Consider the following 16,095-nt stretch of genomic DNA (forward strand, 5'->3'; position numbering starts at 1 on the left):
GACACTGCCATTTTGTAGACTTTGACTAAATTGCCACTTAAATTTTTTAAATGCCCCAAAGTCTGCGCCCAGTAGAAATAGATGAAGGGGTATATTAGTAAGTTTAGCTTCATTTCTGGGTGTGTCTTTCAAGGACAGAATTAAAAACCACCTTCCATCCAAGAATTCAAAAACACTATTTCTAAGAGGAATAGTGCGGGCTGGTTGACAATACTCGGGCCTTCCAGAAATGAGTCTAGTAAACCAATCAACTGTATTGCCCATAATTAATGCCATTTCTTGGCATATCATGCAAACTGAACGAGTCCTTAAGATAAATTACTCCATGTTACTTCTAAAACAAAATTACATTAATTTAAAAGGTTATTTGCCTATGTATTTATAAGCAAATAACCCTTAATTTAAATGTAATTAAAAACTAATGATTACATTGTCATTTAGAATAATTACATTATAGTTTAGAATAATTGACTTTCATTGACATAACAGATTTGAGACGTGTGCTAGTTCTTGAAGTTCTAATTTATTGCGCTTTTTCTTAGAGCATCTCCAGTGGTCGGCGAGCGAGCGGCTAGCCGATTTTTTGCGCTCGCCGAACTATTGCAGCCGGCGAGCGCCAAATCGGCGAGAATTTCGGCGAGGGCACGCCGATTCCCGGGCGCTCGCCGATTCTCTCGCCGCTATTGCAGCCTCCCGATCGGCGAGAAACCGGCGAGCCAATTTTTTTTTAATTTTATTTTCGAAACACTATATATACGCGATTTGCACGACATTTTCATTCGGATTAGGATTTTTTTTAAGTAATGTAATTTTTTTTAAGTAATGTAATTTTTTTACTTTTTTTTAATTAATGTATTTTTAAAAATTTAATATTATTAGAGAATTTTCCCGTATATGTGTCGTAAATTTAATTCCGTATTTTGTATGATTGTTTAATTATTTGTTTTTAGTGCTGATGATGTGGCAAGGCTATGGCTGAGCTATTGTTTGTCCAGTTGCTTGTCCAGCTGATGTGGCAGGAGGAATTTAGTGCTGCTGATAGTGGCATGGTTAGGCTATGGCTGGGCTATTGCTTGTCCGCCGACCACTGGAGATGCTCTTAGTGCGAAAAGTTTCGGTTTTTTTCTATTCCACCCTGCCCCTTGTGCAATGGCAGAGAAATTTGGAACCAAATAGCAGTTAATAAGATGCTTCCATACTTCTTGTGTATCTTTAGATTCTTTACCCATGTTGGATTCATCAAGTAAAATAATAATATAATTTACATAGGCTGAAGTTGAGTTGTCGGATGTATGTTTGGGATTTATAACTCTGATTTCAGTCTCTAGTTTAATGACTTGTTGCTGCTGAATATCTTTAATTGATCAAAGAAACCTTCATCTTCACAGTTTGACTGCCTTTATTATTAGGCTTAATCAATATCATCACTTATTGTTGATAAGTTATACTAGGACTCAATAAAAAAAAAGTTAGAAACACAAGAATCTATTAAATTAATGACACATTTAAAGCAGGGGGAGAAAAGACTAAACCAACATTTGTATATCTAGTATTTAAGTTGTTAAAAGAAAATGAAATATTAGACTATTTCTTTGTGTAGTACAAGCACATATAAGAAACCCCCTTCAAACAAAAAAGAGAATCAAATCGATTAATAATGATATTTCAGAAGCTTTACAACAACAAATGCTCCAAATCCCAGTCAGCCTTAATAAAAACAATCTGGATTAGGAGTTTTCTGTTCTCTGCATAAATGTCGTACCATACGTCTGATGTTCTTCAAGGGCCACGACGCTTCCGAAAACAGAGACAGCTTTGGGCTTGATCATTAGGAATCATCCCTCCACCTTTAGAAGTGTCGATAGCCTCCAACATGGTGACCACCTCATCCATTTCTGGTCTTCTATCAGGGTTGGCGTCCCAGCATCGCTTCATCACGTTGGCAAGTGAGCTTGGGCAACATCTGGGTATCTCCGGCCTCAAGTTCTGTGTAGGAAAACATTGTTCAGGGATAGAACGAGCTTAAGACATGGCTCATATTGTTTTAATTCTAGGGAATTAAACATTTACCTGACGAACGACTGCTGAAGTCACCTCCGAGAAACTAAGGTCCGGATATGGCATATCACAACAATATATCTCCCACAAACAGATGCCAAAACTGTATACATCACATTTCCTGTTGTAAGGATTTCCATTGAGAACCTGCAAATTATGTTTAAGGTTTGTTATTCACTGTCTTTTTAATTCAGCCTTAGCTCTTTTGTAGAGAGAAAACGACTTTTCTTTTACCTCAGGAGCCATGTAACCAAGGGTCCCAGTCTCCCCCGTCATGTCATTAGGATTCGAGGCTTCAACACGAGCAACACCAAAATCTGCAATTTTGACTGTACGTGTCTTATCTAAAAGCATATTTTCCGTCTTCACATCTCTGTGAACAATCTTCTCGGAATGAAGGTAGCTTAACCTGAAAAGTGAGAAAACAAAAAAACTCATGCCATTAGCTGCTTCTCCACTCCACTCTCAATCTGATAGCGAAGAAACAAAATAAATGTATAGTCGTACCCTCTAGCAAGATCGAGTGCCATTTGCACAACTACTTTAAAAGCTAGCTTCTTTCTCCTGTTCTTTATGAGGTAAGATTTTAAGGCTCCTCCTGGAAGATACTCCACAACGACACAACATATATTACTTGGCATGCCTATATGACCATTTTCAGTTTGAATGTTAAGATCCGTAGCGCCCATCGTTGCCCCTATAAACTGCAAACAGGTTTAGATAAACGTTAGAACAATTCAAGGAAAAGTTACTCTAAATGTAGGAAATAACAATAATCAGATACCATAACAATTTGATGCTATTGTTATCCAAGCTAATATGAAAATAAATATTTACCTTTGTTACGTTAGGATGATCGAGTTTGTGCCACACAACAACTTCTTGAGTAAAAGCTGACCTTAGAGCTTGTATTTCAGCCTCTGTCCTGTGGCCCTCTTCTCCCCAGTCCAGCAGTTTAACTGAGGATCGAAAAAAGCTACCAAGATGTTAATGATAAGGAAAATTAATTCCAAGTACACTAAAGACCAAAGGGGGCAACGACTAGAAGTGGCAAAGCATCTAACTGTAAGGACTTAACTTCGAATCACAGTGAAAATAACTAGAAATCCATCCACCGTTAACGTACTGTGATATTGTTCTCGACTGATTTTCTGGTTGAAGATAGTATATATTTTCATATCAATCTTTCATCTGATTTTATTTTATTTTTCTAAAGTTCTTTTTGTTCAATACACAACAACATGGTTTCTGTCATTAACAGGGTATAAAGTTTAAGGTAAGCCAACAAGAAAGTGGTTTCGACATATTCTCCCAATACTATAGAACGCATAAATGGAAGGAAAAGTCCAACGTATGTGGGCACCGAACCTAGAAGCTCGTAGTTTTCAATCTTAACAATCACCACTAGCTATAACTAAAGCTACTTTTCGATTTAACTTTTTGTGGATCCAGTGATAATCATCAGGACTTTCTGGTTGAAATAGTGCACCCATCCTTATCAGGAGTTGGTACCTCCACTTCGTTTTAGTTATCACCTTAGGCCGGCAGGCAGATCAATCCCTTTCCTCTTTTTTGAGTTAATCAATGATCATTCAATTAGTCAATTCCATAAAGTATGATCAGATTGCCATGAAATGAATAATACCGAAAAGATGAAGTAAAAGCCACACATTCTTGAAGGCTTCGAATGGAGACCGCACAACCAAGGTGATGTTTATCTTGGGTAGGTTTCGTGACAGCCGACTTTTGAGGTCAAAAATTTTACATCTCTAAATCCTACAGAATGACAACATCCAACTAGGTGGAAACTTTACAAACTGATTGAATCTCAGTAATTACACAAAGCTTATGTGAGATCATGGCTAAAAGTGCTTGCATCTCAGTAATCTTCAAGGTGGAAACTTTACAAACTGATTGAATCACAAGAAAGTTTTCAACAATTCAATCCAAACCCGTGCTATGAGTCACGGACTCCATAAGAATGCATTGATTTCTCTACTCCATCCAACCACCCCACAAAAGAGGCATGAAGCATTAAAACTAGACTTGTCAAAAAAGGCAAATTGGATTCATCCCTCTCAAAAACACTATCTTCCACCACTACAGTTTAATCAGCCATCAATAAACTAATACAAAATCAAATCTTCTGCACAAAAAGTAGATTACTTTTTATCTAAATTCAATCAGATTATAACTAGAAACAAAACTAAAACCTAGAATCGCTTTTGATGCATTATTCCACTTGAGTCTCAGATTCATCAAGAGTTGAAAAATAGTGGTAGGGCCAAAAGGGAATGGACAAAAGTAGAAAACACCCCACAAAATGACAAAAAGATTTGATTTTGAAACAAGGGTTGAACTTTAAAAAAAAGGAAAAAATTCAAGAAAGGCGGTGGTGACTGACCGGCGACATCCTGGCCGTCGTAAACGCCGCGGTGGACGGTCCCAAAGGTGCCACGTGCGATGACGCTCTTGATGATGAGTTTGGAGGGGTCAATCTCCCACTCCTGCCGCTGCCTTCGGGAGGTGGTGGTGATGGCTGGAGCGACGGCGGCGGAGGTGGTGGTGGCGGTGGAGTAATCTTCTTGATTCTTCCTCTTGTTCTTCTCCATTGTCCACGCCCTGTTCAAATGGCGCTCCAGCTGCTCGTCTAAGCTCTTCAAATCAATCTGATCCGCTCTCACAAACCCATCGCCGCTCTTCTCCATTTCTTCTTCCTACTGCGTGTGTGTGTGTTTTCAAGATTGGATTTTTATAGCCGGAATGGTGAGGTATATATACTGAAACACCTGTGTATATGCATGCGGCTTTGTAGTTTTGTTGGAGTGTTGAGTTTGAGGGAGCAGGTTGAGAGAGAAACAGAACAAATAATTGGAGGTGGAGGTGGGAAAAGTGTGTGCGTTTCTTGGCTGTGTTCGACCATAAAGAACTTTTAAATTTTATTGAAAAGCCAGTATACTAAATAAATAATCTTATTAACTTATTGTTTTTTATATTCTACTATTTATTTTATAAAAATATACTGATAAGAAAATTCTAGGTCTAACAAATGAATCGATATATTATACTACTACTATATATTTGAATTGAAATCACACACTGATACACAATCTACTGTGAGTAAAATTTCTTTGTAAAATTAACAACAAAAAAGATCGAAAATCTTCAAAGTTTGCAAAATTTAATTCATGCAAAGCTCTATTAATCCCATATATATGTAATTTGTCAATATTCTTCACATAAGAACTGGAATATCAATTAATCGAATTATTAAAAAATTAAATTTCCCCATGTAAAAATGATTAAATGAGTCAATATAAATTTAAATACATCCAGAAGAAATGGGCCTAGTATATCCATTACCTATGGGCTTTGGTGGCCCAACCTACAAACTTAGAAAAAATAAATTTCACTTGATTTGCTGTGTGTTTCTGCAATTGTGAGACTTTTGATTTGTTTTATGTTTTTTGAATTGTGAGTGAATTATGGGAGATGGTGAATAATTTCATTATTCAAAAATATTTATGACAAGTGAATATAGAAAAAATTACTATGAAACTTAGTAATTTGGAACTACATCTAACTTATGCAACTATGCAAGACCTTGCCTGCAAACAATTGTCCCTAACTGGGCCGGGCTTCGAAGACGAATTGAGCCTTAATATCAATCACTTCAGACCAAACTCTATTACGAATTTATGAGGTTGCGATCATTTAAATGAAATTTTATGTGGGCTAGCCTATACATATAATGTGCGATTCTTTGAACTACTACTCGAAAATCCATTATTTTAATGTTAATAATAAAAAAATTGTAACAAACAATAACTAGTTATTAGTACAAAGTAAAGTTAGAGTAATTAAAGTTAAAATAGACAAAGAATGATGCAAACGTGAAGCACAATGAAATGGATCATGGAATGTCAAGTGTATTTATCCACCACGTACATGAAGTACTTTATAAGAACACCGTTGGTGATGACTATTTCTTGCGATTCTTGCATTGCTATTTCTAATAGTATTGCACACAAATTCATACCGTATAGCGTAAGAAATTTCAGAAATAATATATAAGTGCGTTTGAACTCTATTTAATTAGAAGTTCTGTTAAGAGTAATTTCAAAATAAATCTTGAAGATTTGCTGATGGATCACCTAAAACAAAACCTAAAATACACTCACAACAAAATAAAATAATCTTATAAACATGAGCAATTTTAATAAGTGATGGTGGGGTCCATTATACATCTTTGTGAGTGTGTTTTAGGATTTGTTTTAGGTGATCTCTTCTGGAAGACTTGATCCAAAATGATAATATCAATTAATGTGAAGTTTGGATATGGATTGGACCCCAAAGAATAACCTTGATGACACGGAGTCGAATGTGAACCTTAATAAGCTTCATATATTGTTGTGTGGTGGACACACATGAGGTCATGGGGGACCTTAATTGAGACCCCAGTTATATCAAATTTATATATGGAGTCATGTTATATATTCATATAATATTTCTTATAATATAATGTAGTGCAATTGGTTTTCAGACTAGTGTCTGAGATATTTGGGGTTTGAATTCAGTTATAGCCTTTGTTGTTTTTCTCATTGCTATTTGTATTTACTAATCTATTTTTCTTGATTTTTTATTTATAATTTTTTTATTTCCTTACACAAGTAAATTTTTGTTTTTCTCATTGCTAGATTGCTTCATTTTTAATTTTCTTACACAAGTAGATTTTTGTTTTTCTAATTGCTAAACTAATTCATCCTTTTTGATTCTCATAGCTAATTCAACTCTCTCTGTCCATCAATATAAGGCCAATTTTGATCGGACACGAGTTTTAAGAAATATAGTAGAAAGTTAGTAGGTGGGTCCTACTTTTATATATTAGTTTTATATTGATTTTATATATTAGTTTTATATTGAAATGTGAGTGAAATAAAGTTAGTGGAATGTAAGATCAATTATCAAAACTAGTAAAAAATCAAATATGACATTTATTGGTGGACGGGCAAAAATGGAAAAATATGACACTCATTATGGATAGAGGGAGTAGCTAATAGTTATTGATTTATATTTTTACTTATACTTGTACATATATATTTTTTTTATTTTCCTTCCCATACTTGTAATTTTGTAATCCCTCCGACCTACTCCAAATATTATTTTTTTTCGTTTAGTGGGTCATTGACATAAATTCTAAGTCGGCAGACATGTAACTTTACCATGAAAATGTTTTACCACGTGGGTATTACTTTTGTTGAATGGGTCCATATAATTTTATGGTTGGTAACTTGGAAACAATTTATATGTACATCATATTTTACGGTTGTTCACTTAGAAACAATTAATTTATGGTATGGTATTATTAGTATAATAGTACTATTATACATACGTGCTTTTGTTGTGGACTTGTGGCTTCATAAGACGACAACGGTGGAGAAGTATCGCCGTCCATGGCCATCGAATACTGCGAGCAGCCCCGTCTGGAGGAGCTGCTGCGGTGACGGTGAAGTTCGCGGGCTGGACGGCGGCACCTGACAGCAACGAGAGGCTGCCCCGATCGACGACAGGGGCGGTAGCTGCGCGGCAGACAGGTGTCGATCCTGCATTGCAATCGGGCAGCAGCACGGAGGGAGAGCCGACCGAGACAATGGCTGACGGCGACTGAGAATTTTCTGAGAGAGAAGGGGATAATCGTAGTGAATAAATTGAGAAGAAAGAGAAGAGGGAGAGAGAAGCCAGGCGATGAGAAAGAGAATTGGCGGCGTGACGGCTCACGGAGCTTGAGTGCGCGATTTGTCGCAGCAGTGCCGATGGCAGCAATGGTGAACGGAGGCGGCGCAAATCGCTGAGAGAGAGAAAGAGAAGAGAAGAATTGGCACCGAATTTATGAGAGGAAACTGAATTGAGGTGCCTGTGAGAAAGAGAAAGAGTGCGACGTGAATTTGGGGATTTTCCAGATTGTGATTTGAGAGAAAGTTGTGAAAGGGGGGGAGGATGATGGAGATTGCAAGTGCTGTGAATTTAGAGGGTGTTAGACCGTGTTTTTGAAAGAGAAAAGGAGAGTTGAGCCTCATTTACTAGTGGGCTTGTTTTGACTAATGGATTGATCAAGGTAATTAAAACAAGTTTTAGTTGGTTTGGTTTTAATTAGGCTGGGCCGATGACATAAATAGTTAGAATGTAGATTTCTTTGGGCTAAGCTGGATCAAGTGATGTGGGCTGACTTTGTGATTAACACACGAGGATTTCAGAATTTCTAAAGTCTAATTTTTTTATATTATGTTCTTCCATAAAAGGGTGAATTTTTGCAAGCTATTTGAGAACGGAACGAAAAGACGAGTTGAGGATTTAAGAGAACGAGGTGGGCTTTCTTTTTAAAATAAGAGTTATGCCCTAAGTATATTTTTATGTGAAAATGATTTTATGAATATTTGTCATGCCGTGTTTTGTTTTTTATGGAACTGGTCTGATGTGGCTTTTGCCATCTATGGTTAATCGAATTGGGGTCTGACTAGAGTGGGTCTCTAATCAGGCTAGTGTACACCTATGGGAGATCGTGCGCTATCTCTTCGAGTTGGCCGGTCTAGTGACTTGGAATGTGGCTTCATTCCTTGTCATTAGTGGTTCAGATATGGTAGACATCTATGGAAAAATGTTTAATCAACCGAATTTTACAGCAGAAATAATTTTAGAGTTTTGGGCATTTTCAAAGTTAAAACCCCGAGGTCACTCAATGGTGAAATGATAAATACTTTTTGTAAAATGTTTTTGGCATAAGTCCACTGAGTGCATCAAGTACTCAGCCTTGCATATGTTTTAAAAATATGCAGGTTGAACTGTGACGAACGCGGTGAGTGTTGAGCAGAGCAGGTGAAGATTTGTGTTTGCTTTTAAATGTTCTGAATATATTATGTCTTCATACATAATATTATTCTTCTCTCGAATGCTTCCGCTGAATGTTGTTTCTTTTGAGTTCGCGTATTACTGAGATATTTTTATTTGTAGTTGTTAATTGTTGAAATGATACTCTGATTTTATTCGAGCTATTTCCATTTATTCCACGTCCTAGTAAAACATAAATATCAGGTGAGGAAATGAGTTGAGTTGAAAAAGAAAATATACATACTATCCTACCACAACAATAATTTAAAGTGATCACGAAGAAAAAAAAAATTGATGTAAAGAATCACCACCTTATCTTTCTCTTCTGGACTTGGACCAGAACAACCTGTTTGAAAGCTTCCTCCACAGATCCAATTGCGATCCCAACAAATAAAGATTCACCATCAAGCATTGATAAACCCTAAATGTTTAAGCAATTTAAACCAAGTTTGAATTAGTTATGTCCTTTAGGCACAATAACTGAAGTCTATCAAGTACTCTATAATAAGCTAATTAACAGCGTACATTCTCAAAAGAGTAAAAACCAAAATTGATCCTGAACATAGGCTCATTTTACGATTTTGGTTATAAACTTTATCTTTTGAATTTTTACATCCAGAACATTTTAACTCGGATCACAATCGGTCCTGCACTAACTATTCCGTCAATTGCTAACAGTCAACGGAATTTAGTCCCGATTTTGACCAACTTAAGCATGTTAATTCCGTTGGTCAAACAATCCCATCAAATTTTGCCAGATCCAGCATCTGAACGACTTCCTTAGCGTGCAACTAGTGTTTGGTTTCTAAATATCATGATAAACCCCAACACATCAACAACCACAATTTTTCAAATTCATCGACTATAAACACAAAAGGAAAGAGACGAATGCCAAATTGAGAAAATATTCCGTGGACCTTCCACGTCAAAGTGTCATTATGAAGTGATATACTCAACCATTTAATTTTTGACAAATGGAAAAATAAATAACTCACATCCAACTAGACATGCCAACTAATAGAGTTATTTTTAGAAGATATTCATTAAACCACTTTTATAGAAGATATGCATTAAATAGCTTTTATAGAATAATGCATAATTTTTAATATTGAAAGTATCAATATTTTTTTCCTCCCACGTTTATACACTACATACTTATATAATAATAATAATAATAATAATAATAATAATATTTTATATGTATTCATCATCTTTTGGCAATAAAAAAATAAGTATAGTGACATAGTACAACACTTTGTTAATATTATTTAAATTTTATGATTATGATTGTCTTTTTCTTATATATTTATACATAAAAATATAGGGGTGTGTTAAGGTCCTTCGCAGCTTTTCAGTCCAAGCTTCTTTTTAATCACAGCCCTTGGATCCTTGAATTGGATGGTTGTGATGATCTGCATTATTACACTATAATGATGCATTATTAGTCGGTGTGCATTATTCAACTAAAAATCTGCATTATTAAATGACACGTGGCATTAATTCGGATGACAAAATCGTGGGGCTGAGATTAAAAAGAATAATAGAACAAAAGATAAAAAAAGAAATGAATATATATGTAAGTGAAAATGCACACGAACAAAAAGTATGATCATAATTAAATTTTTCTATGTTTTAATGCATTTAAAGAGTTATACGTACATAGTAACTTAATATGAAAGTAAAAATTAAATTATAACTATTTAAGTACATAAATATATTTATATATAGGAGGAAAAATTATTACTAGCAATTTTTATGTTTTAAGATTATACAATATTACATAAAAGTGGTTTAATGAATTTTTTAAGATTTTAATGCATTTAATTTTTTAAGATTTTAATAGGTTATATATTTACTTAGTAACATAATATGAACATAAAAATTAAATTATAAGTGTGTCAATATATTTATATATGGGAAGAAAAAATATTGACAATTTTCATATTTTTAAGAATTAAGATTATGCAATATTCTATAAAAATGATTTACTAATAAATATCTTCTAAAAATACCTCCATTAGTTGGTCATTTATGTTTCCATTTGTTAAAAATTAAATGGTTGAGTACAGGGGTGGGTCGGTACGGTATACCGTACCGACCGTGCCATACCGCATACCGTACCGGAAAGTACGGTATGAAAAAATTCAATACCGATACCGTACCGAATTTTCGGTATACCGAAATTCCGGTATATCGGAAATTCGGTATGATATTTTTTGATACCGGTTACCATACCGTTATTACGGTATACCGTACCGTGTTTCGGTATACCGTTTTTAACGGTATACCGTAATAACGGTATGGTAACGGTAACGGTATACCGAAAAAAACCTATTGTGTCCAAAATATTTAAAATAACAATTCAAGTGTTCAACTATTTAAAAAAGCCCAAAACAATAAAACTTCGTCACAATCAAATCTTGTTCATAGCATTCAAATTAATAGGGTTTGTCCATTTGATTCTATTTTTGAATAATAGAGAAGTTAGAGTACATAAAAAATGATAAAATGGTACTTTTGTTTTAAAATGATAGTTTTAGATTTTTTGGATGATAAAATGATACTTTTGCATCATAAACTGATAGTTTGAGGGGATAAAATGATAGTTTCAAATGATAAAATGATACTTTTGTTTTAAAATGATAGTTTAGATTTTTTGGATGATAAAATAATACTTTTGCATCATAAAATGATAGTTTGAGGGGATAAAATGATAGTTTCAAATCATAAAATGATACTTTTGTTTTAAAATGATAGTTTAGATTTTTTTGGATGATAAAATGATACTTTTGCATCATAAAATGATAGTTTGAGGGGATAAAATGATAGTTTCAAATGATAAAATGATACTTTTGTTTAATAATGATAGTTTTAGATTTTTTGGATGATAAAATGATACTTTTGCATCATAAAATGATAGTTTGAGGGGATAAAATGATAGTTTCAAATGATAAAATGATACTTTTGTTTAATAATGATAGTTTTAGATTTTTTGGATGACAAAATGATACTTTTGCATCATAAAATGATAGTTTGAGGGGATAAAATGATAGTTTCAAATGATAAAATGATACTTTTGTTTTAAAATGATAGTGGATTTTTTGGATGACAAAATGATACTTTTGCATCATAAAATGATAGTTTGAGGGGATAAAATGATAGTTTCAAATGATAAAATGATATTTTTGTTTTAATATGATCACAACCCTATATACATACATATATATATATATATATATCGGTATACCGGCCGAATATTCAATATACCACGGTATACCGGTATACCGTGGATTCGGTATATCGTGGTATACCGGAATACCGTGGATTCGGTATACCGCGGTATACCAAGGTATAGAAAAAATGATACCGTTACCGTACCGAAACACTGCGGTACGGTATCATACCGTACCGGAAACTTCGGTATACCGAAAAATCGGTATTTTCGGTATTTTTCCGGTACGGTAAGTCCGGTATTACGGTATTTCGGTATAATTTCCCACCCCTAGAGTACACCAGCTCATAATGACACTTTGGTGTGGAAGATCCACTTAATATTTTCTTGCCAACCTTGTACGGTATACTCAACAATCACATCATCGAGTAAGGGCTTCACATCATTTTGAAAAATCTTCGACGCCGATTTCTTCCCTCCGTAGGGATTCACAAATATAAACAGCTGCTTCGGCCTGCCTGAATCCAATCACACAAAACTGAAACATGAATAATTGACGTATTTCGTTCAAGGCTGATGAAATTGAAATTCCTACCATCCAAATTACAGCATATATAATTGTTATGATTACCGAGTGAATACAGATAATCCTGAAGTTTTTCAGTCCAGATTCGAAGAGAATCACTCGATAATAGCTCGAGCGTGAAGGTCTTCCTGATCGGGGCGGATTTACTAGTGCAACAGCAGATTCCAGCTTCGGCTTCCACAACCGCTCGAAATTTGATCTTCAATCCGTCGACGGTGAAACCTAATACCTGCTTCTCGATGTCCAGCCGGTGGTCTTCCCAGTGGAATTGACCGGCGGTGGAAAGAGTCGCCGTCGATATGATGGGATTTTTGACCAACTTAAACATGCTTAAGTTGGTCAAAATCGGGATTAAATTCCGTTGACTGTTAGCAATTGTCGGAACAGTTAGTGTAGGACCGATTGTGATCCGAGTTGAAATGTTCGGGGTGCAAAAATTCAAAAGATAAAGTCTATGACCGAAATCGTAAAATGAGCATATGTTTAGGACAAATTTTGATCTTTACTCTTCACAAAATTGCAATCGGAAGAAGCATTTCTCCATATAACTCTAACGAGCTTGGTTCTTCCTCTCAGTGCTTCATCAATGACACACAGTACCCTCTGCTCATAAGACCTCCAACATTCATCATCCAAGCAATATCCAGAAACATGGAAATCATGGTTGTCCTTTAAAATCAACCTAAAAGGTTACACTTGAATTTGCATCATAAAATGAATATAAATATTGTTTTTTCGTTTAGTGGGTCATTGACTTTACTATGAAAATGTTTTACCACGTGGGTATTACTTTTGTTGAATGGTATACTCTTTCATTTTTAGTTAGTCCCACAGGTATATGTAATTTCAAATTTTAGAAATTTTTTCGCTCTGATGAGGTGAGACTTATTCTCCACTAACAATATTTTAATTATTTTTTCTCTCTTGCTTTACCAAGACTTATTCTCCACTAACAATATTTTAATTATTTTTTCTCCCTTGCTTTACCAATTTGACATTAAAACTCGTGCCGAATCTAAAATGCATATTCTTTGGGGACGGATGAAGTATAATTTTAAGGTTGGTCACTTGGAAACAATTTATATATAGTTTGGTATCACTAATTGGTTGTATATACTCTCTCCGCCCTTAAGAATAGACAAAGTTATATATGATACGAGTTTTAATATGCAATTGATAAAGTAAGAAAGATGGAAAGAAGTGAAAGTAGAAGGAAAAATTAGTAGAAGTAGTATTAATTAGTGGATTGTAGGGTCCACATTATTAGTGGTATGTAATTGGTTAGAATTTTTTCATAATTAGACTTTGTCTAATTTTGGGGGATTGCCCATAATAAGAAAACTAGTCTATTTTTTGGGGCTGATTATTGTGGCTTCATAAGGAAACAATTTATAGTTTGGTAAGAGCATCATTAACGCTACAGGCCGGGCCGCAAATAGCGAGTCCCGGACCGTGTCGCGCATTGGAGGAGACGCTTTTCCGGCCCAGGCCGGTCCCGGGGCCTCAGTTGCGGCCTGGGGACGGTCCCGGGGTCCGTCCTGGCCTGCGTTCGACGTGCATGGGCTGCAATTCGCGCGTCCCGGCCCGGCGTTGCATGCTCTCCGGGCCGGGCAGCAAGTCCCCAATTTTTTTTTTTCGATTTTATGTCTATAAATACGGAACTATTGTGCACCATTCTTACGTACATTACCGATTTCAATCCTCTAGTATTCACATATTTTCAGCTGCAATGGATTGGTTTAACAACGATGAACGTCAGATGAATGAGTTCGTCAACGCCAACAATTGGTACGTGCCGGCATCACCCCCATCGCAACTGACGCCTAGTCCGGGAGTGGGTAGCAACATCGACATAACATCTCCAGTAAGCACTGATGAGTACGTGATCAGTGATATGGAGCCCGCTGTAGGGCGGGGAAAGGGCAAGGTTGCGGATGATGAGGGCCCGAAGAAGTATAGTCCGCAAGAGACATTGTGGCTGGCCAAGAACTACATCGACGTCGCCAATGATCCTATCATCGGCAACCAGCAGAGTGGCAAGGTGTTCTGGGAGCGGATTGCTGAGAAGTACAACGCTGGACGTCCTAAAAGGTCGTTCGAGCATAGCTACGTGAAACTGCGCAAGCATTGGGGTCGAGTCCAGAAGGAGATGAGCAAGTGGAATGGCAAGTGGACTAACGTGGTCCGGATGTGGCCAAGCGGGCACAACGAGATGGACCTCGTGGAGAAGGCCAAGGAGAAGTTCTTCGCTGACGGGAAGAAGCACTTCAAGTACTTTGACGTTTGAAAGATTGTCGAGAAGAGCCCAAAGTACACCGGTGGTGCCGAGCCGACGACAAGTGGGGCACCGAAGAGAACCAAAGTTTTCGCCGCCGGAAACTACTCTTCGAGCTAAGGAGGTCCGACGATCGACCTCAACGTGACAGATGACGACGTCTTCCTCTCATCCCCTAGTGCTCAAAGCCGTCCGATGGGAACAAAGACGGCAAAGAGGAAAGCGAAGGGGAAGGCAACTGCGAGCTACTCCGCTATGCCGCCACCGCCGGCCAATCAGTCTCTGGACAAGATCGCCGACTCTATGTCAGAGATGAGTATTACCTGACGGATGAGCCAGCTGACGGAGTTGACATCGAGGGATACCTCGACAATGTCGGCGTTCGATCTCGAATTGCACAATGAGATGATCGCCTATCTTCGCGCCCAAATGAAGAAGTAGTTTTTCTAGGATTTGTAATTTTTTTTCTAGGACTTTTAAATTTTTTTCTAGGATTTGTATTTTTTTTCTAGGATTTGTAATTTCTTCTTTCGAATGAACAATTTATTTTCCCGGTTTGAATTGTTCAACATATTGCATTTACGAGTCAAATAGGTTGAAGTTGTGAATAGTGTCATTTATTAGTTGCGGCTCGGGTTGTGGCCTGCAGGGTTAGAGTAGTTGGGGTCTAGGACTCAAATTTGGGAGAATGATGACGTGGAGGGGACTTGGGGCCTGAAAAGGGCCGGGTTAATGATGCTCTAATGGTATTTACACACATGGCTCCTCTATCCCAGCTACAATTTTCGTATATGACTTATGGTTAATGCTTATGCTTATGTGACATCATATATATGCTATTTTGTTCAACACATGCCAAATTTCCGACATTCAATATTGTAATAGATCGTTATCTAATGTGGTCTTTTGTGTTGACTTTTTGTGAAAGTTGTGTTTTATACTCATTTAACAACTTTTGAGTCGACCTGCTGCTTCCATTTCGATATTCATATACCTATCCAAATTTGGAGTTCTAAAATTTAATTGGTTAAATTAGTAGTCATTATTATGATATTTTAAAATATATTTATTTTTTCACAAATTATAACGAGGTTAACGCTTACATGTACTATTAATATA

General features: G+C 36.2%; 2 protein-coding genes across 3 annotated transcripts; one reads left to right on the forward strand and one right to left on the reverse strand.

The window, feature by feature from the left end:
* Positions 1-1,552: 1,552 nt before the first annotated feature.
* Positions 1,553-5,001, reverse strand: LOC121797192 (serine/threonine-protein kinase STY13-like). 2 transcript variants are annotated; one of them, XM_042195937.1, is made up of 6 exons: positions 4,463-5,001; positions 2,896-3,017; positions 2,566-2,762; positions 2,293-2,467; positions 2,071-2,205; positions 1,553-1,986 (listed from the first exon to the last, which is right to left on the reverse strand). In XM_042195937.1, exons 1-6 carry the CDS (start codon positions 4,764-4,766, stop codon positions 1,780-1,782), a joined length of 1,140 nt encoding a protein of 379 aa, XP_042051871.1. In that variant the 5' UTR covers positions 4,767-5,001; the 3' UTR covers positions 1,553-1,779. The 2 variants fall into 2 exon arrangements, with proteins under 2 accessions (XP_042051871.1, XP_042051872.1); XM_042195938.1 differs by lacking the exon at positions 4,463-5,001 and adding an exon at positions 3,137-4,451.
* Positions 5,002-14,430: 9,429 nt separating this feature from the next.
* LOC121796574 (glutathione S-transferase T3-like) lies at positions 14,431-14,988 on the forward strand. Its single transcript, XM_042195397.1, has one exon. The coding sequence runs from the start codon at positions 14,431-14,433 to the stop codon at positions 14,986-14,988; it is 558 nt and encodes a 185-aa protein (XP_042051331.1).
* The last annotated feature ends 1,107 nt before the right edge of the window (positions 14,989-16,095 follow it).

Source organism: Salvia splendens, chromosome 3 (assembly GCF_004379255.2).
Source record: "Salvia splendens isolate huo1 chromosome 3, SspV2, whole genome shotgun sequence".
In the NCBI taxonomy this organism is placed as follows: Eukaryota; Viridiplantae; Streptophyta; class Magnoliopsida; order Lamiales; family Lamiaceae; genus Salvia; species Salvia splendens.

What these genes read in the sequence shown, in the direction of transcription:
- LOC121797192 (XM_042195937.1), bottom strand. Translation starts at nt 4,766, where the DNA reads ATGGAGAAGAGCGGCGATGGGTTTGTGAGAGCGGATCAGATTGATTTG. An exon ending in GCACTCGATCTTGCTAGAGG is followed by an intron (nt 2,468 to 2,565) that starts GTACGACTATAC and finishes CTCACTTTTCAG; the next exon opens with GTTAAGCTACCTTCATTCCG. An exon ending in CTTCAGCAGTCGTTCGTCAG is followed by an intron (nt 1,987 to 2,070) that starts GTAAATGTTTAA and finishes TTTCCTACACAG; the next exon opens with AACTTGAGGCCGGAGATACC.
- LOC121796574 (XM_042195397.1), top strand. Translation starts at nt 14,431, where the DNA reads ATGGATTGGTTTAACAACGATGAACGTCAGATGAATGAGTTCGTCAAC.